General features: G+C 35.5%; 3 protein-coding genes across 4 annotated transcripts in view; 1 reads left to right on the top strand and 2 right to left on the bottom strand.

The window, feature by feature from the left end:
• Positions 1 to 47: 47 nt before the first annotated feature.
• spas (spastin) lies at positions 48 to 3,321 on the bottom strand. 2 transcript variants are annotated; one of them, XM_065351816.1, is made up of 9 exons: positions 3,136 to 3,321; positions 2,603 to 3,039; positions 2,359 to 2,529; positions 2,124 to 2,284; positions 1,880 to 2,053; positions 1,556 to 1,813; positions 1,291 to 1,481; positions 1,029 to 1,222; positions 48 to 952 (listed from the first exon to the last, which is right to left on the bottom strand). In XM_065351816.1, exons 2-9 carry the CDS (start codon positions 2,982 to 2,984, stop codon positions 789 to 791), a joined length of 1,695 nt encoding a protein of 564 aa, XP_065207888.1. In that variant the 5' UTR covers positions 2,985 to 3,039; positions 3,136 to 3,321; the 3' UTR covers positions 48 to 788. The 2 variants fall into 2 exon arrangements, with proteins under 2 accessions (XP_065207888.1, XP_065207889.1); XM_065351817.1 differs by having other exon boundaries at positions 2,603 to 2,757; positions 3,136 to 3,319.
• Positions 3,322 to 4,453: 1,132 nt separating this feature from the next.
• Positions 4,454 to 6,604, top strand: LOC135836789 (cytoplasmic 60S subunit biogenesis factor ZNF622). The gene is made up of 4 exons (XM_065351829.1): positions 4,454 to 4,629; positions 4,706 to 5,675; positions 5,748 to 5,867; positions 5,947 to 6,604. Exons 2-4 carry the CDS (start codon positions 4,714 to 4,716, stop codon positions 6,056 to 6,058), a joined length of 1,194 nt encoding a protein of 397 aa, XP_065207901.1. The 5' UTR covers positions 4,454 to 4,629; positions 4,706 to 4,713; the 3' UTR covers positions 6,059 to 6,604.
• A 219-nt stretch (positions 6,605 to 6,823) lies between these two features.
• Positions 6,824 to 24,613, bottom strand: part of LOC135836791 (TWiK family of potassium channels protein 7-like) — a 96,009-nt gene continuing 78,219 nt past the window's right edge. The window contains exon 4 of the mRNA XM_065351832.1: positions 6,824 to 8,063. Within this exon, the coding sequence (XP_065207904.1) occupies positions 7,477 to 8,063 (587 nt within the window). The 3' untranslated portion in view covers positions 6,824 to 7,476. The remainder of the gene's footprint in view (positions 8,064 to 24,613) is intronic.

Genomic DNA, 24,613 nt, shown 5'->3' with positions numbered 1-24,613 from the left:
TTTTTTCAGCACCTCCCCCTCCATCTTTGATGCGCGAAAAAAGTACATTTATATCGCTTAAGAATTGTAATTTTCTAAAATAAGAAATTGACAAATAATAAATTTAAACAAGCGTAGAAAATTAACGTGATATAAAAATAAAAATATCACAAGTGGAATCTCGATGCATTAACTTAAAGCTTAGGCATAGTAAATTGATTCAAGACAACGCCATGGCACTAATTAATTAAATTTCCATTTAAAAAAATTCACTCATGAAGTTACTTTTCAGTGCACCGAATCAAATAATCACTCGATTAAAGATTTGTCAATATTTTCATCTATTAAACATTTTAAAAAAATTACTTAATCAGTACAAAAAATCAGACGGTGCATTGGTGTAATTACGAAGTGCATTATTACTTAAAACGAATCACAATCGAATCCCTAAAATGTAAGAAAAAATGATGTTCGCGTGGTTTGTTCCTTTTTTTTTTTTTGCAGCCATAAAAAGCCTACAGGAGGCATAAAAATAAGATCGATAGTATCTTAAATGTTAGAATTTATAAAATTAATACAAAATGTATTCAAATGGTAACTGATTTTTGTACTTGACCGCGTCACATGGCTATATTCATCAATACCTTTCCTATTGAACTATCAGTCCAATCGTTTGACCAGTTTAATCACAATGAAGCGCAAAATAGCGAGAATTTTTCACTTAAAAACAAATAATTATATAAGTATCTAGGATAATTAAATTTAAAGCATCGGCGATGCGTGACTAGACGTCGCGTCATGGTGACGATTTAACAAGTGATATCACCGAATTCAGCGTTCCATTTGTCGTATATTTCAACAGTAGAAGGAGGCACGCTACGTCTTATTCGTTTTAACGAGTCTTGAAAATCTTGGAATGTTATATCTCTTACCTTTAGAGTTCCAGGTTTATTAGTCTGTTCTAATTTCAAATCTACGAATAAAAAAATAATTTTATTAAACATGATATTTTTGAATTTAAGTAGTAGGCGGAGTCAAAATTTACCCACCCCTGATTGGACCCAGAGCAGCATCTTTGGCTAAATTTGTCAGATCACTGCCGGAATATCCTTCGGTGAGTGCTGCAATCTTATCTAACTCTTCAGGGCTCAGTCGACAATTATTATTGTCTAATAAACGTTTCAGTAATCCTTTGCGCATATCGTGGTCTGGCAGAGCTACATAAATCCGTTTTGAAAATCTCCTGCGAAAAAATTAATTCATTTAGAATTAGGACTTTCGTTTCATTCATCCTTAGAATTACGAGCTTACCTTAACACAGCATCATCCAACTCATAAGGTCGATTGGTTGCAGCCATGACCAATAATCTATGCTCCGGATTTGAACTAACGCCATCAAATTCAATCAAAAATTCCGTTTTTAGTCTTCTACTAGCTTCAGATTCATCGTTACCTCGTTTAGTCAAGAACGAATCCACTTCATCGACAAATATAATCGACGGCTGAAAAAATTCACGAATATGAAAATGGATATTTTTTCATCTTGGAAAATTTTTGCAAGAGTTGAAATAATTACCTGTAATTTTCTAGCTAATGCGAACAACGCTCTGACCAACTTTTCACTTTCACCTACGTACTTCGAAGTGACGCTAGCTGCGCTGATATTGAAAAATGTCATATCGCAAGCAGTAGCAACACCTCGGGCTAGTAATGTTTTTCCATTACCAGGAGGCCCAAAAAGCAGTAATCCTCGAGCTGGGGTACGCAATCCGGTGAACAGCTCGGGGTGCTGTGCTGGTAATATAACTATTTCACGCAAAGCTTGCTTGGCAACCTGAAAGAAAAAATCATTTTTTAATGACTGCTCAAAATGAGGTTCATTACGAGAGAAGAAAAGTACCTCTTGACCAGCTATATCTTCCCATTTCACAGAAGGTGATTCTTCAAGGACTTCGTCCATGATACGTTTCACCAAAGACTGCTCTACTCCTTTTAGCACAGGTGTTTTGACAGTATCCGAAGATTTACTCTTAGATAATGCTTGCCCTTTATGGCCTGGCGAAGCTGATGGAGCCTACAAAGATTTATAATAATGTTACTTCGTGTAACAGGAGAAAAACTGCTGTAAAGTAGAAATACCGTACCGAGGATTGTTTTTTAAGCGCCGGAGGCGTATAGGAACTAGGTACTTTGCCATATGAACCAGGAGTATTGACAGGAGAGTGACTTTTCATCGAGTATTTCCGATTTGGCATCGTTAAGCTGTTCGAACGACGATGTGCATTGACCGGTGAATTATTAGAGACTGAAATCAAATCAGAATTAGATAATACCGTTTTGAAATGCATAATCCGAGCTCGAAATCGAAACCAAATTTACCCAAAAATTTCAAACGTTCTTTAGCCATTTTCAAATTCGTCCTCATCTTGTCCTGCAGTCGTTGAGCACGTTCCCCTGCTTCTCCTTTATGGCCAGAGCAGTCAACCAGAATACCTTTTTCTAATTCGATTATACCTTTTTCATACAGCTGAATGGCTTGCTTTTTATTGCCTACAATAATAAAAAAGTATTATTAATTTCTCGTCCAAGTGAACAATAACTCAATGAAAAAAAGATCATTCACCTTCATTCTCTTCGTCGATTTTCAAAGCCATAGAAATATACTCGAACGCTTTCCGATGGTGGGCTTTCTGTTTAACCAACTGGTTTTCTAGATTACCAGTCTGTTTCGGCATTTCGACGTCGGTCTGCACATCGATACAACGGCTCTGCAAAGGTCTGTGAACGAAGCGTCTTATCTTTAAAATATGTTGCAAAATATACCGAAATAGTGCAACTAACAGGTGCGAAAGATAGTTTAGCAATGCGAACGAAGCTATCAAGGGAAACGAAGCTAAGTAAAGATTTTGTTCATGAAAAGTACTCTCGGTACTATCGGATTCTGTGTTATTAGAATCTTCATCTTTTTCAGATTTTTCACATTGCGCGATGTTTTTTTCTACCATTAGAGATATAGTCTGAAGAATGATTTAACTTAGTAGAAGAATTTCAATTTCATTTCTGAAATATTACAAATATTATTGGTAGAGTTTTTTAATTGATAAAAATTAGCCTTTTGAACACACAAAAACACTTGTTTTAAGAAATATAAGTTACCTTTGAGGACGGTTTTAGGGCTGCAAAATGATCGGGATTGATCGGATGGTGGATATCTTGAACAATAAAGCCACAAAATAGAAAAATATATGCAATTAAAAGGGTTAAAAGTTGACTGTCTGAATAACGAGCTTTATTATTTATGACTTTTCTTTTCTCTTATTTTTTTTTTGTTCAAAATCAAAATAACAGCTTGCTGCGGCGAATTTACACGGATGTAGTCATAGTTGGCAAAGTTCACCCCGTTCACCCGTTCCGTTCATGAACGCGAAAGTTCGCGAACGCGTTCAATTCCAATGAACGTGAGCGTGAACGCGTTCAATTTTAGGTGAACGATATGATGAACGTACTGATTTCAACATGCGTTTTCGACTCATTTTCATCACTTTTTGCTTGAAAATAGCAGAGTTGGCGCGATTCGAATCGCGTGAAAGAATCGAGAAAGAATCCGATTCTCACGATTCGAATCGGATTCGAATCGCGGTTCCCCAAGTCAAAAGAATCGGGAAATGCAGGAATCCGATTCCCTTTTATAGAGAATCGCACCTTCTCGATTCCCTGCGATTCCTTGCAGGTGTTAAAACAGTAAAATGTACTGTTTTTAATGGATTTTACTGATGCATTTGCATTTTGTAGTTCGGGACTGATGACATTTTTTTAAAGGTTGGCTGTTGTGTGAAAATATTGCGAATCAGTGATTCTATGCAGTGAAAGAATCGCGTAATGAAAGAATCGGATCCTCTTTAATGGAGAATCGCGCCTTCGCGATTTCCTGCGATTCCGTGCTTACAGCAATAAATGAAAGAATAGAACATGCAAAATGATCATATACCTAGTTGGGGAAATTACTAATTTCATTTCAAATTCATTTGTCAAGTCCCGAAGTTGAAAAAAATTAGTATTTGCCCATTTGGGAATCGGAATCGGAGGGAATCGAGAACTGCTAAAGAATCGGATTCAGAACCGGATTCGCTTTGTGAAAGAATCGAGACTAGAGAATCGCGATTCTCCCATGTACGAGAATCGTAATTCAGGAATCCGATTCTGACCAATCGAGGAATCGCGCCAACTCTGGAAAATAGACATTTTTTACGAACGTGAATGTGAACGTGAAGGGCGCCTGATGAACGTGAGCGCGAACGCGTTCCCACCTCAGGGAACATGAACGTGAACGCGTTCACAGTTTCCGCGAACTTTGCCAACTATGCAATTTTGACTACATGATGTAGTCAAAATTGGTATACTTTAGTATTTTTACACCTGTGTAAATCCGCCATACGAGCTGATGGCTGACGCAGAATAAAAAGAAAGCCAACGAGTGAAAATAAAATCTCTCTGATGGAATCATTTTTCATTTTCTTCAAGTGGTGCAATTTTCCTGAAAATTTTGGAATTTTTCCCCTTAAAAAAGGGCAGAAAACAGTGAATAATTCATTTCGTGTAATTTTCAAACCTCTACAGTGGACGTCTCATGTGATTCAGCTCAATTACCAGGTGAGTAACCCATATTTCTAGTTACATCTTCTGTACAAAACACATCCCAATCTCATCGATGTTTCTCTATTTTCAGCACCAAAAATGTCATCACCATTCACGTGTATAAATTGTCAAGTAGCATTTCGAGAAGCTGCATTACAACGCGATCATTACAAAACGGATTGGCACCGTTACAACTTGAAACGTAAAATAGCCGAATTACCTCCGGTCACTGCCGAAGAATTTCAACGTAGAGTAACCATCTTAAAGCTCGAAAATGAAACTAAATCTAACGGAAAAAACTACACGTATTGTACCGCATGTAAAAAATCGTTCGCTTCAAGTCAATCTTTTGACAACCACTTGCAATCCAAAAAGCACATCGAATTAGCTCAGCTGAAAAATGGTGACTATCAAGATGACATCGCTCAGCCTTCGATCAAAACCAATAAACTAGTTGAAAAGATGGAGATACCACCGTCAGAGCAGGATGACGACGAAGAATCGTTAGAAACTGCATCTTCTGGTACCGAAGAATTAGACTCCGATGAATGGGAAGAAATAATTAGTGAAGATAATCCGATTTTGAACAACGACTGTCTGTTCTGTAACCATCATAGCGCATCTTTAACTAAAAATGTCAAACACATGTCGATCGAGCACTCTTTCTTTATACCACATATCGAATATTTAGCCGATTTAAAAGGATTACTGTTGTATCTAGGAGAGAAAATATCTCAAGGATTTATGTGTATTGGGTGTAACGATAAAAAAAGTTCTTTCGTGAATATCGAAGCTGTTAGAAATCACATGCTAGATAAAGGACATGCTAAAATACCTACCGATACCGAATCTTCTTTGGAATACGTGGATTTTTATGATTTTGAACACGGTTACGATGATGATGATTATGATGACGAGGCGGAAGAAGACGATGATTGTAAATCGATTGCTAGCGTTGTGACTAATACCGGAAAAACCGTTTCTACCGATGGAGATTCTGTAACGATGGCTTTGCCTTCTGGAGAAGTTATATGTCACAGATCTTTAATTAGATATTTTAGGTAAGGTATTCTGATTTTGTGACAGTTTAAATTACTCCGCATCGAATTAATTTTTATCGTTTTGTTTTTCAGACAAAATCCCATCATCGCTAGGAAGAAATTACCTCACGTTAAAGAAACTAAAATTCAGAAATTGATTAATCATTACCGAGTTCTTGGTTGGAGTCCAACGCAGAAAGAACAAATTAAAAAGTAAATCTTTCAGAGTACAGAAGATTATAATTTTATTTCTTGTATTCGTCGTACTAATTACGTATATTTTTTGTTACAGGAAAGTGAAAGATATAAAATACATCAATTTTATTCAATCGAAGTACGAAACGAAGCTCAGAGTAAAAGCTAACAAGCTTCAAACACATTTCCGGCAGCAAGTTGATTTCTAAAATGTTCCTCTCTTCTTTAACGGATTATCTACCATTATTTCTCTACATCGAGACATCGGTTTATTCGACACAACGTTTCGAATAAACCATCGCTGTTATTTTTCTGCAATTCATCTACCTAATTAACTTTATCATTATTCAAACTCGAGAAAATTCACCACATTTTGGTTCATTTTATAAAATTCTTTGTTTTTTTTCTCTTTGGAAAAGCGTCGCATTGTTCTAAAACGTCTGCTTCGAAGATACCTAAAAACAATACTGATTTAATTTTGGAAATTCATCATGAAAGTTTGTAAAGATATTTTATGCAGATAATTTGAAGCCGAGAGTTTACCTTTGTTTTAGTTTGTTTTCATTTTAAAACGAGTTAATTGAAAATTTTTATTACGTGCTACGATTTGTTATCGAGGCCCATTTCTCGAAGTTGCGTTTACTGGTTATATTTTTGATACTTGTAATAATCGTGTTCATTTCGACGAACGATGAAAATAATGATTTTATACCTGTTTTATCGTTTTATAGAAAATATAAACTTTGGCCGAAGAACTAGTAAATTTTACTTTTCGTTTTTCTTCTCCTTCAAGAGAATAATGGCGAAGATAAATCAGTTTAAATTATTCACTGGAAACTAAATGTAATACGAGGTATCACGAGCACACTGAAAGATAATTCATATATTATCGAATCATGTGTTTTTTATGGCTGCGTAAATTGCAACGTTCGCTTATACTTTTTACGATATCGTTTGGAAAACAATAAACCACCAACTCGGAGCAATTTAATCGGTAATTCAAAGACATATTGAACAAATACCTAGTAAAACGTTCATATACGTATATTTTTTATTGAAAAAAGGAGAAGAATTATTTCGCATAATATTTACAAACAGGCGAAAAAAAAATTGGAAATAAAAACTCGAAAATAAAAGGTACACGTTAGAATAATAATTAACATTTATACAAATACAGATTACGTAAAGCATATCACACTGTCATCTTTGGTTACTTGAGTAAACGCGTTTTTTAAAACGATAAATAAAAATAACGGTCGAATAAATACCAAACTATTTGTCAAATAAACGTATCTTCGATGTTGATTCTGGTCGAAGAAAATCTATTGGCTAAATTTTTACCCTTATTTACAATTTTACCTCTATTAAGTACCGATTCCGGTAAAGGTGGGATATCACTTAAATGTATTTCGCTTTTTAGATATATTTTATTTTCCTGAATAGCAGCTGCTCCACTCTCCAGAGATTTCCTGGCCGGTTCTGATCTACGAAATGTACTCTGGGTAAGGTCGTTTTTTTCAAATGATCTAGGTAAACTGTTATACAGTTTGTTATCGCGAAAATTAACATGTTTGGTATTGTGTATGGTGGATACTTCAGTATCGAAACCGAAGCCGTAGTCTTCTTGTCAAGACGGCATACTACGGGTCAATGATAATAAATTCATCGCGTCTTCGCGCTCCGACCACAAATATAGGTTTCTAAAAAACAAAACCACGTCCGTTTGAATTAAATTAAAGCACATTGATAATAAAGCCATTCCAATTAATATGTACGCCGACGTCGCGATCATCGAAATACTCTCCATACGACCGGGCGTAAAACCACCGAAACCAATGGTCACCAAACTCATGAAACAGAAATACCAGCTGTCTAATATAGTCCATTTCTCGATCAAATTAAATGTCAAAGCGCCGCTGGTAATATAAGTAATTAACACCAGAGCGGCTAGCCAAACTGGTATGCTGGAAGATTGATCGTGGTACACGGTCGTCGTTTTATTGCAATTCGGTACCGAGCACTTCGTTACCGATTTAGAGGCAGTTTTTTTCGTAGCGTTGTTACAAGATATAAAAGTGTAAAATCGACGGAAAGGGTTGGCCAAGTAGTCGCCCACCACCGCCAGATAGACTAACATGATGAAAAATCCGATCGTTATGTACAGCATAGAGAATACACGACCCCATACAGTTCTTGGTAAAATGTTGCCCGAACCTGGAACAGAAAATAATACGGATTTTTATTTTACATTATTTTACAAATAAATGACTTGATTAGGTAGGTACCTATTTAGTTGAAAAAAACTGTACGAATAAAGTTAGATAAGTAGGTAGGTAATTCCTTTTTATAAGATCAATTATAGTCAACCATCAGACATCAGTTTCTTTTTTCATACAATTAATTTTGTCTGTGATTATATAATTCGTCGAACTTATAATTAAAATACACAAGAGAAGAAATGAGAGTTAGTATCCGAAAAACATAATAAACGACATAGGTAATTATAATTATTCGTCATAGTATTTCGACTGTTGTTGAGAGTACGGTGAGGAAGATTTATAAGAGTTGGGTCAAAAAAGTGATTCAAGATTAGAATTCGTCAACGAGCTCATATCATTGAGAATCGATTTTCAATTTTTTTAAAAGCGAAGAGACTGAGACCTGTATTTAAAAATAAGCATAGAATCGAACTCAGCACTTTCAAAAACAAAACAAATCACACTTCACACATAATTTAATTTTTTGTGTTTTAAACTTTCGAGAACGATGGAGTCAGTTAGGGGAGAGAGAACAGGTTTGGATCGAAAAATAACATTAATTTTTTTTTTTGTAATTTAGTCAGAATCGGAGCCCTTTTGTACTCCTCACTGCTCAGGAATGTTGAGATCCCATTTCGAGAAACTAAATTGTTATTAGAAAGTAAAAAGCTATCTTCACTGGAATTTTTCCAAATTTTTATATGACAGCTTTCAGTTTTTTTTTCATCTATCATGAAAAGTCCTGCTTTTGCCGTGAAAGTTCAGTTTTAAACTTTTGACATTTTGATCACCGATTTGAACGGTCTATTTCCTTTCTTTAAAATTCTCCAAAATTAGCTTTAACCTCAATCAGTCTTAAGATGAGTGTAAAAACAATTCAAAGGCATGAAAATAACCTCCTCCCTTGCAGGGATTGAGAAGATAACTTGAGAATCATTTAACCGGGTCACTGAATAAAAATTGGAAAAATATTCAAAGAAAACAGGTTGACTTGATTTAATTTTTGGTACGAGAAGAAGGCAGGAGGGTCATTCCATTTCAACTCAACCAACGTTTTTGAGTCATGTCTTTCAATTTCGCTCATTTTTTTTTTACAATGTCTCGAGGTACTCAAATTCAGCAGCCCATTCCTCCAAAACTATGATACTTTGATCAAAACTGATTTCACAGTTCGAAAGGGCATTGTATTTAAAACTTTTTAAGAATTTTGAAATTTTCAAAAGTTGAAAGTTGAACGTTCAAATTGAAAGTTCAAAATTCAAAATGGCGCTGTAAGTGGGAGCTAGCATTTACGATTTTGAAAAAACTTCTATTGATGTACCTTTTGATGCTTTTTCGAAATATTTGAGTTTCGAGATGGGATCTCCTGATGGCGGGGTAGCACACCCCCCCCCATTTTGGACGAAACTTTTGAAAGAAAATCTGGGGCATGTGATATATCGAATTCTATGTTTTTTGTGACGCTGAACACGAATATGACGTCAAATTTTTGATAGGGCCTCATCCATGGCCCCTAGCACCTCCCCAAAGGGGGTAAAAGTTCAAAAAAGTGTTTTGTACGTGCGACACATGGAACAGTATGTTTTTGGTGACGCTGAATACGAATATGACGTCGGCCCCCAGCACCTCCCCAAGGGGGGTAACCCCTAAAAAAAGGATTACATTCGTGTGAGACATGAAATAGTATGTTTTCGATATCGCTGAACACGAATATAGGTAGCTATAGTTTTTTAAATCGACCTCACCCATGGCCCCCAGAACCTCCCCCAATAGGTAAAAGTCCAAAAAAATTGTTAGGGGCCGTGGATGGGGTCCAATCAAAAATCCGACGTCATATTCGTATTCAGGGTCACCAAAAACGTACTATTCCATGTGTCGCACGTACAAAACACTTTTTTGAACTTTTACCCCCTTTGGGGAGGTGCTTGGGGCCATGGATGGGGCCCTATCAAAAATCTGACGTCATATTCGTGTTCAGCGTCACCAAAAACATAGAATTCGATACATCACATGTCCCAGATTTTCTTTAGAAAGTTTCACCCAAAATTGGGGGCGGGGGTGCTACCCAGGATCAAGAGATCCCATCTCGAAACTCAAATATTTCGAAAAAGCATCAAAAGGTACATCAATAGAAATTTTTTCAAAATCTTAAATGGTAGCTCCCACTTACAGCGCCTATTTGAAATTTGAAATTTCAATTAGAAAGCTCAAATTTCAATTTTTGAAAGTTTCAAAATTCTTAAAAAGTTCTAAATACAATGCACTTTCGAACTGTGAAATCAGTTATGATCAAAGTATCATAGTTTTGGAGGAATGGGCTGCTGAAGTTGAGTACCTCGAGACAATGAGAAAATATTGGAAGCCCCCCCACCCACCCCCTGAGGGGGCTGGGACCAAACTAATTGCGGGGTTCTTACTTACTGGATGGGTATATATTGTAAAAAAAAGTTGAGCGAAATCGAAAGACATCACTTTCAAAATCGCCCTTTTTTGGTTGAGTTGACATGGAATGACCCAGGGAGAAGAGAAACGGGGAAGGTGGGTGAGAGATGAGTTGATAGGAGGAAGGGTATGACATCATCTTAAATGTCGCCGTAAACGTGTACTTTATACCTTCTTACGTTAGAATAACATAATAATATGTACGTATTTACGGCAAACCGAGTAGGCAACTTATTCTACATAATTTTCCAATGGTATTCATTGGTCCCTTGCAGAATTGGGGCAAAGCGAATAAAGAATTGGGACAACGAAATCCAAGAACTCATACAAGAGAAAAGACAGGCATTCAGAAAATTCATGAGCACAAAAAGCGAGGTTGATGGTGAAGAATATCGAAAACAGTCGGCAAAAGTCAAGAGAAAGTCCAGGAAATTACAGAGAGAGAGCTGGGAAAATTTCATCACATTCCTGGAGCATGACACATACAAGTTACGGCCAAAGGTGTACAAGATCATAAGAAGAATTGACACAAATTTTAACGAAAGAGTGGGTTTGCCAAAGATTAAAATCAATGATGCAAAGGAATATTTTGAAGAACTCTGGAGTGATGAAAATGCACAAGATACAAAGATAGAAGATGAAATTGGAGAAATAGAAGACAGAATTTCAATTAAAGAGCTTCAAGAAGCTTTGAGAACAGCAAAAAATGCAAAAGCTCCAGGAGAAGATGGCATACCAACAGAATTGTACAAATATGCAAGTGGTGAATTTAAAAGAAGACTTCTGGAATTCCTAAATAGGATGTACCAAGAAGAAAGGGTACCTGAAGATTTCAAAACAGCAATTGTAATACCACTTTTCAAGAAAGGCGATATGTCAAACCTGAAAAACTACCGAGGAATAAGTCTACTCAACACCTGCTACAAGATATATGCGAAAATACTGGCAAAACGACTGGCAGAGCATGCAGAAGAAAAGCTATCAGAAAGTCAAAACGGATTTAGAAAAGGAAGATCATGCACTGATGCAAGTTATACAGTAAAACTACTGATGGAAAAACGGATCGAATACAACCTAGAAACACACATGTGCTTTATAGACCTGGAAAAAGCATATGATAGGGTTAATAGAAAAAAACTGTTTGAAGTCCTAAAAGATGAAGAGATAACATATAAAATGCGAAAGGTGATAAACAGCATATATAAGAACACTAGAATAAGAGTACGAATTGGAAATAAACTCTCAGAACAAGCAGAAATATACAGAGGAGTTCGCCAGGGATGCCCACTGTCTTGTGTTTTATTCAACATGTACATGGATCACATGGTAAAAGAATGGCAGAAAATGAAGCCAAAAGGAATCAAGACAGACAGAAGACAAGAAATATCAACAGTATTATTCGCAGATGATCAAGCAGTACTAGCCGAAACAGAAGATGACCTACAGAGATCAATGTATAATTTAACAAAGATATCAGAAAAGTATGATATGAGAATATCTTCAGAGAAAACAAAAACAATGGCCTTCAAAGGAAAGGAGCCAGTAAGAAGCAAGATTGTAATAAATGGAAAAATCATTGAACAGGTCAACAATTTCAAATACCTGGGAAACACGATATCATACCAGGGAGAAGTAGATGTTGGTGGAAAGATTGCAAAGTTCCTGAGAGTCACAGGACTGATAAATAGGACCCTGAGAAGCAGTAAGGTGCGAAAAGAAACAAGATTGAAGGTGTACAATACCCTAGCAATACCAATGATGACGTATGGAAGCGAGGTATGGGCACTGAAGAAATCTGATAAAAGAAGAATAACGGCAGCAGAGATGAAGTTCATGAGGAGAACGGCAGGGGTGACTCTCAGAGACAGAGTCCCATCCGAGAAAATAACAGCAGATCTCGGAGTGAAGCCAGTCATGAAGAAGATAAAACAGTATAGGAAAGATTGGAGAAATCATGTCAAAAGGATGGAGGAAACAAGATCACCAAAACAGGTCCTCCAATATACACCAACGGGGAAGAGAAGCAGAGGGAGACCAAGGAGGGAACTCACGGATACCTCAGGCTCATCCTCAACAGGTTCCACACCGCAGCAGACAGGCCAATAGGCCTACCGCTTATAAGGAAACGACGATGACGACGACGACGATTCATTTTCAGTTAGTACGTGATCGATTTGAACGTATTTTTATCTGAATCTTGAAAGGGAGTAACTCGAGGTAGTGTAGCGAACAAGAGGGGAGGGGGGGCTCAATTTCTGATAACTCTGGGTCTTATATCATCTTTAATATCGACACTAACACTTGACGAAATTTCATCAATTTTGCCTCAAGTCAAACTCGTGTCGTCTGTATATAAAGTCTCCATGAACCACCCACTACTCCAATCTGTGTTTGTGTTTTTCGTTTGTTTGATCCTCGTAGAAAATCTCATTTTTGCAACCCACAAAAGAACGTCGAGTTGTTTTTTCATTAAATGAAAATGAGAACATTTCTTGGGTTTTTTCGTCGGCTCAAACATCGGGTCAAGCGTGAATGATGAAATAACTCTTTATTAAAAATATTAGATACACCGAACGAAGCTATATGTATAGGGAAACCTCTCGCTCTCGGTGAAAAAAAATAGAAAAAAATCTCATCTTTTTTATCGCCGTTCTAATTTAAAAAATTATCCGCTCGAATCGCGACGTGTAAAGCTAAATCGGAAACGATCTCTGGCATGAGAATGTTTCGTCGTCGTACACTACGAGAGTATATCGTTGCGAGAAGAGAGAGAGAAAAAAAGACGACAAATAAAGCCGAGAGCTTTCGATACTGCCAGTACATAGGAGCACTAGAGCAGCAAATCTCATAAAAATAAATCAAATAAGTAATTTCTAGCCGTCTTTTTTTTCACACGTTTACCCCGTCTTCTCTTGCCAAATATTACGGAAACATTTGCACTTCAATGAAGTCATGATTAAGACTGTGTGAACTTAGAGGCGAACAGTTCGATTGCCAGTATCGTGTACAGAATTTTCTAAGACATCGAATACGTATCTATACGAAAAAAAGAAGCGGGTCAGTTGCTTTTCATCAATTTTCCTTTAGATTTATCAATTTGACATCTAAATTACAGCGCGCCATAACGCCTCGTAAGTTTTTCGCTCACCGGTCAAATTGCCTTGCAACATTCAGTTATCGGAGGTTCCACTCGAATTTTTCCATTCAGTCAATACGAAGAAATTTTAAATCATTGGTATCTGTGCCCCATCGTCTAACTCGTTATAGTGTATCTACTGCAGAGTAGCGTTGGGTTGTTATGGGTAAAAATTTAATCATTTCTACAATTGATTTCGTTATCTTTTCCAATTCCCCTTCCAATCGAGAACCGACAATATAGTAAATTGGCAAAAATACATTCGCAGTTCGTTCGATAGATAAATTGAGAGAAGGAAAAAATGAATATTTAGGTCGATTTTATTCTGAAAATTCGACGAAATCTGTGTCCAATTTTTTGCCTAGTTTCAATATCTACGATAGATAACGGGCCGAAGTAATTTACTTGACGGAATATGAAATTTTTCATATTTTCTTGGTCCCTTCGTAATAAAAATAACTAATAGCCGAAAAGGTCTTTCGATAAATTTCTATCTACCAATTTTTGTTTTCTTTTTCGTCGTTCAGTCGTTCGAATTGTGAAAAGTTATATGTTAGCCACTTCAACACGGGAGCAACTTTTCTTACTCGTACATTTAGGTAAATAGGTAACTTATTATTTTGGGGGTATAATTTTTCCATAACCAAAATTTTCACCTGCATTCAGTAAAATTATGAAAAGTAGCCCTAAAAATAGCACATATTTACTAAGCAGAACCGAATTTCGTCATTTCAAGACATTTTGAAATCTCCGGCAAGATTTTCGAGTTTTCGAGAATTTTTGAATTTCGCCAGAAGGCGTACGCAATAATTTGGGGAGCCAAAAATTTGTAGTTTATATTATCGATCTTTTTAACAAGTTTATTCACATTTAAGCCGATTTCCAGGCAGACACCTCCAGTATATTTTTTGACCAACATTTAGGAAAAAATTTCAAAATATCAAAATTCTTCGTATACAGAAAACTTTTGATTTCATGACTTTTTTTCCTTACATGATTGTCAGAAAACACACTTGAAGTGTCTGCCTGGAAACTAGCTACGGTTGATTTTTCATTTTCATTCTCTGAATTAATCCCCATGCCTATAGTGGAAAAATTCAAAAATTCTGGAGAAATCGAAAATTGCGCAAAAGGTTTTAAAATGGCTCAAAATGACGAAATTTAGGTTCGAGAAGTTGGTTTTTAGTGAAAATTCAGCCATTCCTACCAATAATTTTCCCACAAATGAAAATTTTGTGATTTTTTTTCGATTTATTCCTTGTAAATATGCTGGCCAAAAAATATGTTTGAAAAAATGCAAAGTAGGTACTTACGTATTTATTTAAAATCCGAAATGAAATTCAGCAAAAATAGATTTTGTATTTTTGAGATTCAACATTCAAGTACAATTTTTTAAAGTGAAACGACAATTTCAAAAGTTTTATTTCTATTAACAAATGCCCTAAAAACTCAAAATTCACAAAAATCTTTTTTTGACCCGACTTTTGGCATACGTATTTTTTGTTCAATTTTATTCGAAAAATTTTTGTACTTGACTTCAGCCCATTCTACATTAAATTTTTAAAAAATAAAATAAATTAAAAAAAAAATACCTAGAGTGATCTGATGAATGAAAGATACATATCACTCGTTTCTTATTTAAAAAGTTAGGAGGAAAGAGCATTGAAAATTTTACACTCTTACTCTTACTCTTTCAGAGCTCTTCAAATCTACAAAAAAAAAAACCGCTCACACTCTCACTCTACTATTTTGAAAAATCTCAAAATTCATACTCTTTTCCACTATTGACCCCTACTCTTACTCTATTCTTGCAGCCCTGGAGAAATTACCCGAATCTTAAATTTATTGAAGAAATTTCTTCTAAAAAAAAAGTTTTTTCAAAAAGAATCTGACGTAGGGTGTAATAATCTAGTAATTATAAACACCCCCCCCTCAAAAAAAAGTTCTTCAAATAAACAGTTTCCTTCAAAAATAAAAAGTTGATTTTTTAAGTGTTCATTTTTGAAAATTGAGGTCAAAAACAAATTTGGTTTCCTCTCAATTTTTGGATAGTTTTTTTCTCTTGTAGAGAATTTTTTATAAGAAAGTTTTTGGTAAAATACTTTTTTTTCAAAAGCATGTTTTAATAACCTTTGTTTCGTGAAGTTTTCATTTTCCCTTCAAAAATAAATACATAGGTAAGTATTTCAATTTTTCTTTTAAAAACTGAGATTGTGTTTCACATGTGTATACGTACGTAGATTCCTTACCTACCTACCTATTTTTTGTTCAAATAAAGTTTTTATTTTTTTTTCTTCAAAAATGAAGGTTGCATTTTCTATCCAAGAGCAAAACCGGCCATAATGAGTGTCTGTAATTGGGTGGAATTTTTTTTAATTTCTTTAAAAACGCGAAAAAACGTTTTAAAATTCCATTTTTTATGCAATTCTGAGAGGAAGAACCACAAAACGTGAAAAATGGCACTCGAAGATTTTTTTGATTAAAAGATATATTGCAAGTAGGTATTAAAATATTCGCGTTAGTTTTTATGAAAATACTTGATATAGAATGGCATTGCCTCAAAAAGAAATCATTCAATGAAGTTGAGCTTCCTAATTATACTTACTTGAAATACATAAATAAGCCCTTCCACTGGTAGAAAAGTTGAAGGCTACCAAATTTTGTTTTGTTCCATTTTTTTCATAGGACCCTTGATTTTCCCCAAAAATTCATCCCCTACGAAGAAAGAATTTAATTCAAATTTGTACCTTAATCAATACTTACTTAAAATATAATTACCCTATTTCATTGGTAGAACAAATTTTTTTTCCTTTTATTTTTTTTATAGGACCCTTGATTTTTTCTGAAAATTCATTCTCTGCGATGAAAAAATTTAATTCAATTTATACCTTTACCATAAAATTCATGAACTGTGCAGCTTGATTACTCATTAATTCTTTTCTAAGAGTCTTTGTTCAGAAATATTCACGGTTGGAGGAGCAAAAAAAACCACAATCTTCTTGAACAATGTGTTACTGTGCAGTCAAAAATGAATTTTTATTATGGCCTGCACTTTTGAAAATTTTTCTCAATGAATATCGATTTCGATATAATGCCTAAATGAAGAAGGTTTCATGTTACGGTGCTTCTTATACAAAGGATAAAAGCTGTCCAGTCCTCCATAAGCCAGAAAATCAAAATTTAAAAAATCGAGCTTGAAAGCTTATTTTTTGGAATACTTACATACTTTCAAAGGACGACCCTGCTGTTTTTTCCCCTAAAATCTGATTTCGGTTTTTAATAAAATTGAAAAAAAATTCAATTTTCGAATTCATGAAAACAAACATTTTTTGTCAAGTTCATTTTCAATTGTCCTTGAAATCAGATATGTATTAGGAACTTGGGAAGGGGGTGGGTCATGTGGAAGCTAAGGGGAGGTGAGGAAATTGGATGCGATAAAAAATTTTCGAAAGGAAATTCAATTCTAAATACTTTTTTTTATTAGGTATTACTTTTTAATGTATCTCTGCAAATTTTGGCAGAAAACCAAAAAAAACACACATGATTTTGATGATTTTGAGAGTGATTTTTTGAGTTTTTAAGCTCAACGGTTTATCCAAATGAAAATTTATGATGACCACGTTGTAGAGGAGATCTCAAGGAACAATTTTTGTCCGAATATTTTTTTTGTAGGACTAATGGGTACTCTCTAAATTTGACTAATGAAATTTACCACCTAACATTGAATAAACATTCAAAAAGCCCCTCAAAGTCAAGACAGCATTCCCTACTTGTTTCCCTCTCTAACTCAGCAATACTTAATAGGGGGGGGGGGAATGTTAAAATACTCCTGCAACAGATGGATAAGCAACTTATTACACATTTGTGTACAAATGGTTGACAGACTATTTATTTCAGGTGTTGTTTCGTCTCAGTTCATTCGCTATAATTCGCTATTGCGAAGTAAAAATTTACAACCATTTTGAAAAAAAAAATACTGGCATCCAGTTATATGCTTATTTGCTCACTCGGTTGCCCATTTTTTTCTCTCATATGGATATACCATTTCAAGGGGTTCCAAAATCCGATCTTTTTTGAAAAAAAATTGAAATATTTCTCTCAAAAGGAATAAATCGTTGCATGATGACGATTCGCTTACATTGTTGAATAACGTCATGAAAATTCATCATTTTTACGATGAGTTTAGAAGTACAAAAAATTGTCAACGTTCTAGGTTCCACAGACAGTTGCAACATTGTTGAAAAATTATCACAGAATTTGAAAAAAACTGGAAAAATCTTTCGCTTTTGACCTATCTACCTACATATCTAAGCTCAATTATGTAGACAACGGAGACTCGAGAAATATTGAAAAGAGATAGTTGGGGACCTATAGTAGGTAGGTACTGGTTCAATTCGAAGGAGTACGACACGTATAATAAACACAATACGAAATGCTTTTACAATAGCGACATTGCTCATAATAATGGACCACTTCCATTAAGCTTAAGCTTTTACTTTTGGTATGAAAGCGTGTGATTAAATGCACCGGTTAAAATTCAAATTACCGTTTCTGGTATAACTTTTAAGTAATCGCAGTAATACAGTTGGCATTGTACGTAAATCACCATTGGATTATATCCGATTCGCGGGTGTATTTATTTCGACGAACGATTTCACTCGAAGGATGAGATTTTTGTAGAAAAGATTTCGTTTGTGTAGCTTACTTATATACTTCAGTGTATACGTATAGAATGGTATAGAAAATATCCGCTAGAAGTTATACGTATAAGTGTATAAGTATTTATTAAACGTAGCGTGAAAATTTCAACTTGGAGGTTTATCTTCGACGTAATACACATTTCAACTGCGGAAAATAACTCGGCGACAATTAAAGATGACTATGTTAAAGATGTATCAACGTTATTTTACGAGCTCCTGAGACTATTTTATACGTACAGAATGCCATAGCGTACGCGGCCAAAGTTCATATAACTTCGGTGCGAGATTAAGCACCGTTTTGAATCACATTAGCTGGAAAAATATACTAAAAAGCACTCTGGTGGAAATTTTTCTAATTTGTACGCGGCGGCTGGGAATTTTTGAAATAATTCCAGAACACGGCGGCCATTCCACTCGTTATGTAACCCGGCTAGAAAACACTATTATTTATAACGTCGTCGTCGTCGTGTACTCTTCCACCTCGTCTGCCTCCTCATCCTCTTATCTCGCAACGTACGTACTACGTAACGTATTCCTCTCTTCTGATCCAAGCGTAGGGCAAAAGTGCACGTTATTTTTAAAATTTATGCAGCGTAAATTGTCGGTAAATAAAGGGTTCATACGGATGAGTTTATTTTTCGTGGTTTTGCATTTTTATTATTATAGGTGTCATCGTGGATCTTGCTTTTCACTCCGCGATCTTTTCCTCTCGACGCTATATTTCCAGTCCTATGTTTCTCTTCCTCGTCGTGACTTTAAATCGTTGTCCCTCGAGATGAATTGTAGTTTATCAAATCAACGATAACGCACCGGGTACCTACCTACTTTCGCCATAATCCGGCCGAATTTTAATAAGAATGAAATATGATCAAATTTTAAATTTTTTTACTCAAATTTTAATACACGATATCAACGCGCGCGGAAAGGCCAGCATAACCATATCGCGTCTTCGTCATACCTTTTTTCTTCTTTTTTTTTTTTTTTGGTATGTTGAAATATCCTCTCTAAAGATGAGATTTATTTCAAAGTTTGTTTTTCACGTAGAGTGTCAACAGAGCTTTGGTAAAAGTCCTTCGTATGGAACCAGAAAGCGAAAAAAATTATGCAAAAAGTTATTACAACGTAATTCAAGAATTTACGCCCGAATAATCTTGCATATGCAGCTATTTTTCTACACCAAAGTATACGGCGACTGCATTTCGACTCCTTCAGGGGTGATATTCTATCCCAAACAGTAATACAAAGCTGAATTTAAAAAGCAGCTCGCGTCTAAGAAACCAAATTATGCAGCTGGATCGAGACAAATATGCAAAATACTGCATACATTATCATCCAAGGGGTGCAAATTTTCTTATATAAAATGTTAAAATATAAATCCGCAGATTTCAAAAATTGCTCCTGCAGAATATACTATTAAGTATACAGCTTCTTCCAAGACGTATTATAATATACAGATGTTTGTCTATGCAACGATTTGTGCACTTGGGAGAAATATTGCAATTTTTTTTTTTTTCAAAAAAGATCGCATTTTGGAACCCCTTGAAATGGTACCTATATCCATATGAGAGAAAAAAAATGGGCATCCGAGTGAGCAAATAAGTATAACTGGATGCCAGTGTTTTTTTCACAAAGTGGTTGTAAATTTTTATTTTGCAATAACGAATGAACCGAGACGAAACAACACCTGAAATAAATAGTCTGGCAACTATTTGTACACAAATGTGTAGTAAGTTGCTTATCCTTCTGTTGCAGGAGTATTTTAACATTTTTCCCCCTATTACGTATTGCTGAGTTAGAGAGGGAAACAAGTAGGGAATGCTGTCTTGACTTTGAGGGGCTTTTTGAATGTTTATTCAAGATTTAAAATGTACTTACTTGATAACAATTATAGTCGGGGGGCCCGCATAAGGATCATTTGCACCCCCTGCCGATCCTCCGGGACAACTTTTTTCTTAAAGGGGGAGTCCTAAGGAACATTTCTAGTCCTTGTCCTCAAAAAAAAAAGTGGCGGCCATTTTGATTGACAGCTCAGCCGAAATCGCAGATTTAGCGTTCCAACATACGACTAGCATAAAATTTTTTAAACCGTACAAAGGTATAGATCGAAAGAGCAGGCAACAATTCATCTCTTGTTAAAATTTCAAGTGCTAAAGTGCCTTTTTCGATTTTTGGTGAATTTTCGAAAATCAAATTTTGGCCAAAATGTGAGAAAAAATCAAAATTTTACCAAATTAACCTAGAAAGCGGAAATTTTGGATATACCCTATTTTCGACCTGCCAAATCGATTGGAAACTGTTTCAAACCGTTTTGAGCAGTTCTGGAGCCTCCAGCAGATTTTTGAAACTCGAAATTCCCACAAAATTTCATCAAATGAAGTTGGAAAGCCGAAATTAATTTTGCAAACTAATTTCAATACGCCATGAAGTCGACTGCAGATAAATTTCAAGTCGTTTTGGAGCCTCTAGCGATTTTTTTGAAAATTACTGGAGCCTCCAGTAGATTTTTGAAACTTGAAATTTACCCGAAATTTCATCAAAATGGTCATGGAAAGCTGAAATTCTATGCACTCCAATTTTAACACCCTCTGAAGACGACTTAGGGTGAGTTCAAGTAATTTTGGAGCCTCCAGCAATTTTTTGAAAAATTTTTATTTGTATGTACCTACCTACTTGCTTCTTGAATTATTATAAAATTTAAAAATTTTTCGGCCTCGATTCACTCGGATCAGATCATCATCATTTTCCTTTCTTCGACCAAAGTTACAAAGTAGAAAAATTGACTTCTCACATCAAAAATAATGTTGTTTTACTTGAAATTTTTCAAAAAAAAGTCTCATCTTTATCGTTGGAATTTCTCATCTTGAAAATGATTTTTTTGTACCTCACAAATTGTAAATTTTCTGAAGCGAGTGCGAAATCGAAAATATTTCGTTTTCTTTTTGAATTTCATTCACAAAGGCAATAAGGATAGAAAAAACACGAAAAAATAGGGAATTTTTGATTTTGGATTTCAGTCCCAACTTGCAATAGAACAATACAATGGTCATATTCCATGTCAACTCAACCAAAAAAAGGCGATTTTGACAGTCATGTCTTTCGATTTCGCTCAGATTTTTTTTACAATGTATACCCACCCACCAAGTAAGATACCCGCAATTAATTTGATCCCAGTCCCCTCAGGAGGTCGGTGGGGTGAGGCTTCCATTATTTTCACATTGTATCGAGGTACTCAACTTCAGCAGCCCATTCCTCCAAAACTATGATACTTTGATCATAACTGATTTCACAGTTCGAAAGTGCATTGCATTTAGAACTTTTTAAGCATTTTGAAATTTTCAAAAGTTGAACGTTCAAATTGAAGGTTCAAAATTCAAAATGGCGCGCTGTTAGTGGGAGCTACCATTTACGATTTTGAAAAAATTTCCATAGATGTACCTTTTGATGCTTTTCGAAATATTCAAGTTTCGAGATGTGATCTTTTAATGGAAGGGGAGCACCCCCACCCACAATTTTGAGCGAAAATTTCGAAAGAAAATCTGGGGCATGTGATATATCGAATTGTATGTTTTTGGTGACGTTGAACACGAATATGACGTCAAATTTTTGATTGGACCCTATCCACGGCTCCCAACAATTTTTTTGGACTATTACCAATTGGGAGAGGTTCTGAGGGCCATGGGTGAGGTCGATTTGAAAAACTATGATTATATTCGTGTTCAGCGATATCGAAAACATACTATTTCATGTGTCACACGAACAAAACACATTTTTGAACTTTTACCCCCTTTGGGGAGGTGCTGGGGGCCGTGGATGAGGTCCAATCAAAAATCTGACGTCATATTTGTATTCAACGTCACTAAAAACATACAATTCGATATATCGCATGCCCCAGATTTTCTTTTGAAAGTTTCGCCCAAAATTGGGGGTGGGGGTGCCCCTCCTTTCATGAAGAGATCCCATCTCGAAACTTGAATATTTCGAAAAAGAATTAAAAGGTACATCCATGGCAATTTTTTCAAATTTTTAAATGGTAGCTCCCTCTTACAGCGCCATTTTGAAATTTGAACTTTCAATTTGAAAGTTCAACTTTCAACTTTTGGAAATTTCAAAATGCTTAAAAAGTTCTAAATGTAATGTACTTTTGAACTATGAAATCAGTTTTGATCAAAGTATCATAGTTTTGGATGAATGAGCTGCTGAAGTTGAGTACATCGAGACAATGTGAAAATAATGGAAACCCCCCCCCCACCGACCCTCTGAAGGGACTGGGACCAAACTAATTGCGGGTTTCTTACTTACTGGGTGGGTAGACATTGTAAAAAAATTTTGAGCGAAATCGAAGGACATGACTCAAAAACGTTGGTTGAGTTGACATGGAATGACCCTTAGTCAATTCGTTGACAAATTGGGGGGGGGAGGGGAATTTTTTTCACATGTTCGTCTACATATTGGTAAAATATCTCAAAAGGCAATCTGTGTAGGTAGGCAATTTCTTTTACCTCATTTTTAAAACAGATTTTCCTACTTTTTTTACCTTGGACTTTCAGCCAATAATTTCAAAATCAGAAAATTTTTATTGCAAAATTTGAAATTAAGTTACATACAATTTTGAAATGATTTTTCGATTTTTACTGTCATTTTTTTCTTTTTTATCTACAATAAGTTGGACATTCGTCCAATTTTTCAAAATAGTGCACGCGCCGTCAACTCTCACTAAAAATGTTACCACCAAGTTTATATAACACGTTTTGCTCAACTAAAGCTCTTCTTTTCCTCTTCCACAAGTGTTTAGAAGTGAAAAATATCTAGGCGCGTTCACATAAAACTCGAGGATTACGCTACACTAAAGTTTTAATTAGATAATGGCCATTATTGGCTAAACACTCTCTAATGAACAGATTTCATTAACATCTTAATCGTACCATCGTGTGGAAATTTTCGTAATACATTTAATCTTTGAAGCAGGTAGAAGAATTTTACGAATCGACTGCGTGTTTAGTAAACAAATAAACCTTATGGTAATTAAAGTTGTTTCACGGAGTTAAAACTTTTCTAAGAAGTTTTCTACGAAAACGACTTGCGACTTTTTAGCAAAATAAAAAAAAAGAAAGAAAGAACGAAACAGAGGAAGAAAAAAAAACCTCAAACGAATGTTTTAAAATTCAGCGGTTCTTTCGCTTTTGTGTACTTTTGAAACGATGGCAGTGCGGTAAATGAAAGCGCGCGTCAATTTGTAGGATACGTTTTGGATAATTCATCCAAATTACTCTTCTTCTTTTGGATATCGCGATTAAAAATCAAACAGCTTTTAATCCGAAGGAATCCGATTAAATGGCAAAGTACCTACGACGAGAATCAGACCGCCGCACGATGCCATAAAATTGAAACTTTTCAAAAAAGATAAAATTTTATCGAAATTTTCCAACCAAAGAAAAACAATCGAAAGCTTTTATATTAACAGCTTTCGAAATTACGTTCGACTCAAGGGATAGAAATTTACGAGCGGTGTGCGAGCGCGGTGCATTTCTTTGAATATTTTTGTACATGCCATTAAACAAGCTTTCATTAGTGACCGCGCCCGCCAGCGCCATTCCAATTCTACACAGAATTCATTACATTATACGACGACGAGGTAGGTAAGTTTCAATTATCAACTTGGCTCGCGAGTCGCGACTTTTTGCACATTTTTTATACTTCGATGAATTAGGTCAAATCTTAATACAAAGTCTTTCGCCAACCACCACCGTATCCGTAGCCAAGTAATAAAAACCCGATGCACTGCATCGCCCTATGTGCATCGGTGGTTGCGTCCTTTGCGTCGCAGCCATCGCCATCGCCATTCGTTTTCTAATCCTCGGCTATATGCAAAGGAAATTCTGTACTACGTAGCTTATTCGCTACATTAAATCGCGATGATATTTTCTACGTTTCCCAATTCGCCGAGTTCAAATTTCATTAGTTCGCAGTTCGCATAATGGCTTTTACTTGAGCTTTGGTTATTTGCAAGCACGAATGATTTCTCATACATTCGCTTTGCTTCGCTTTTTACTTTGGTAATTTTCAACGTGCAAGCAATTGTTGTTATATAGGTACCCGGACTTGGGTTGCGAAGCGAAGTGACCGCTCTTTTATTTACTTAATATCGTATATACATACCGGATGGCTCGACTAATTTTCAATTTTACGTCCAAGTACACATAATGAGCTATATACCGTATGGTATGGCCA

This window comes from Planococcus citri, chromosome 2 (assembly GCF_950023065.1).
Source record: "Planococcus citri chromosome 2, ihPlaCitr1.1, whole genome shotgun sequence".
NCBI classification, from domain to species: Eukaryota; Metazoa; Arthropoda; class Insecta; order Hemiptera; family Pseudococcidae; genus Planococcus; species Planococcus citri.
Note: the sequence above shows the minus strand (reverse complement) of the source record. Positions and strands in the feature narration are given on the sequence as shown.

Coding starts and splice junctions, on each gene's coding strand:
- spas (XM_065351816.1), bottom strand. CDS start 2,984: ATGGTAGAAAAAAACATCGCGCAATGTGAAAAATCTGAAAAAGATGAA. Junction 1,814..1,879: donor AAGATATAGCTGGTCAAGAG/GTACTTTTCTTC, acceptor TTTTTCTTTCAG/GTTGCCAAGCAAGCTTTGCG. Junction 1,482..1,555: donor CATTAGCTAGAAAATTACAG/GTAATTATTTCA, acceptor GAATTTTTTCAG/CCGTCGATTATATTTGTCGA.
- LOC135836789 (XM_065351829.1), top strand. CDS start 4,714: ATGTCATCACCATTCACGTGTATAAATTGTCAAGTAGCATTTCGAGAA. Junction 5,676..5,747: donor TCTTTAATTAGATATTTTAG/GTAAGGTATTCT, acceptor TTTGTTTTTCAG/ACAAAATCCCATCATCGCTA. Junction 5,868..5,946: donor CAGAAAGAACAAATTAAAAA/GTAAATCTTTCA, acceptor TTTTTGTTACAG/GAAAGTGAAAGATATAAAAT.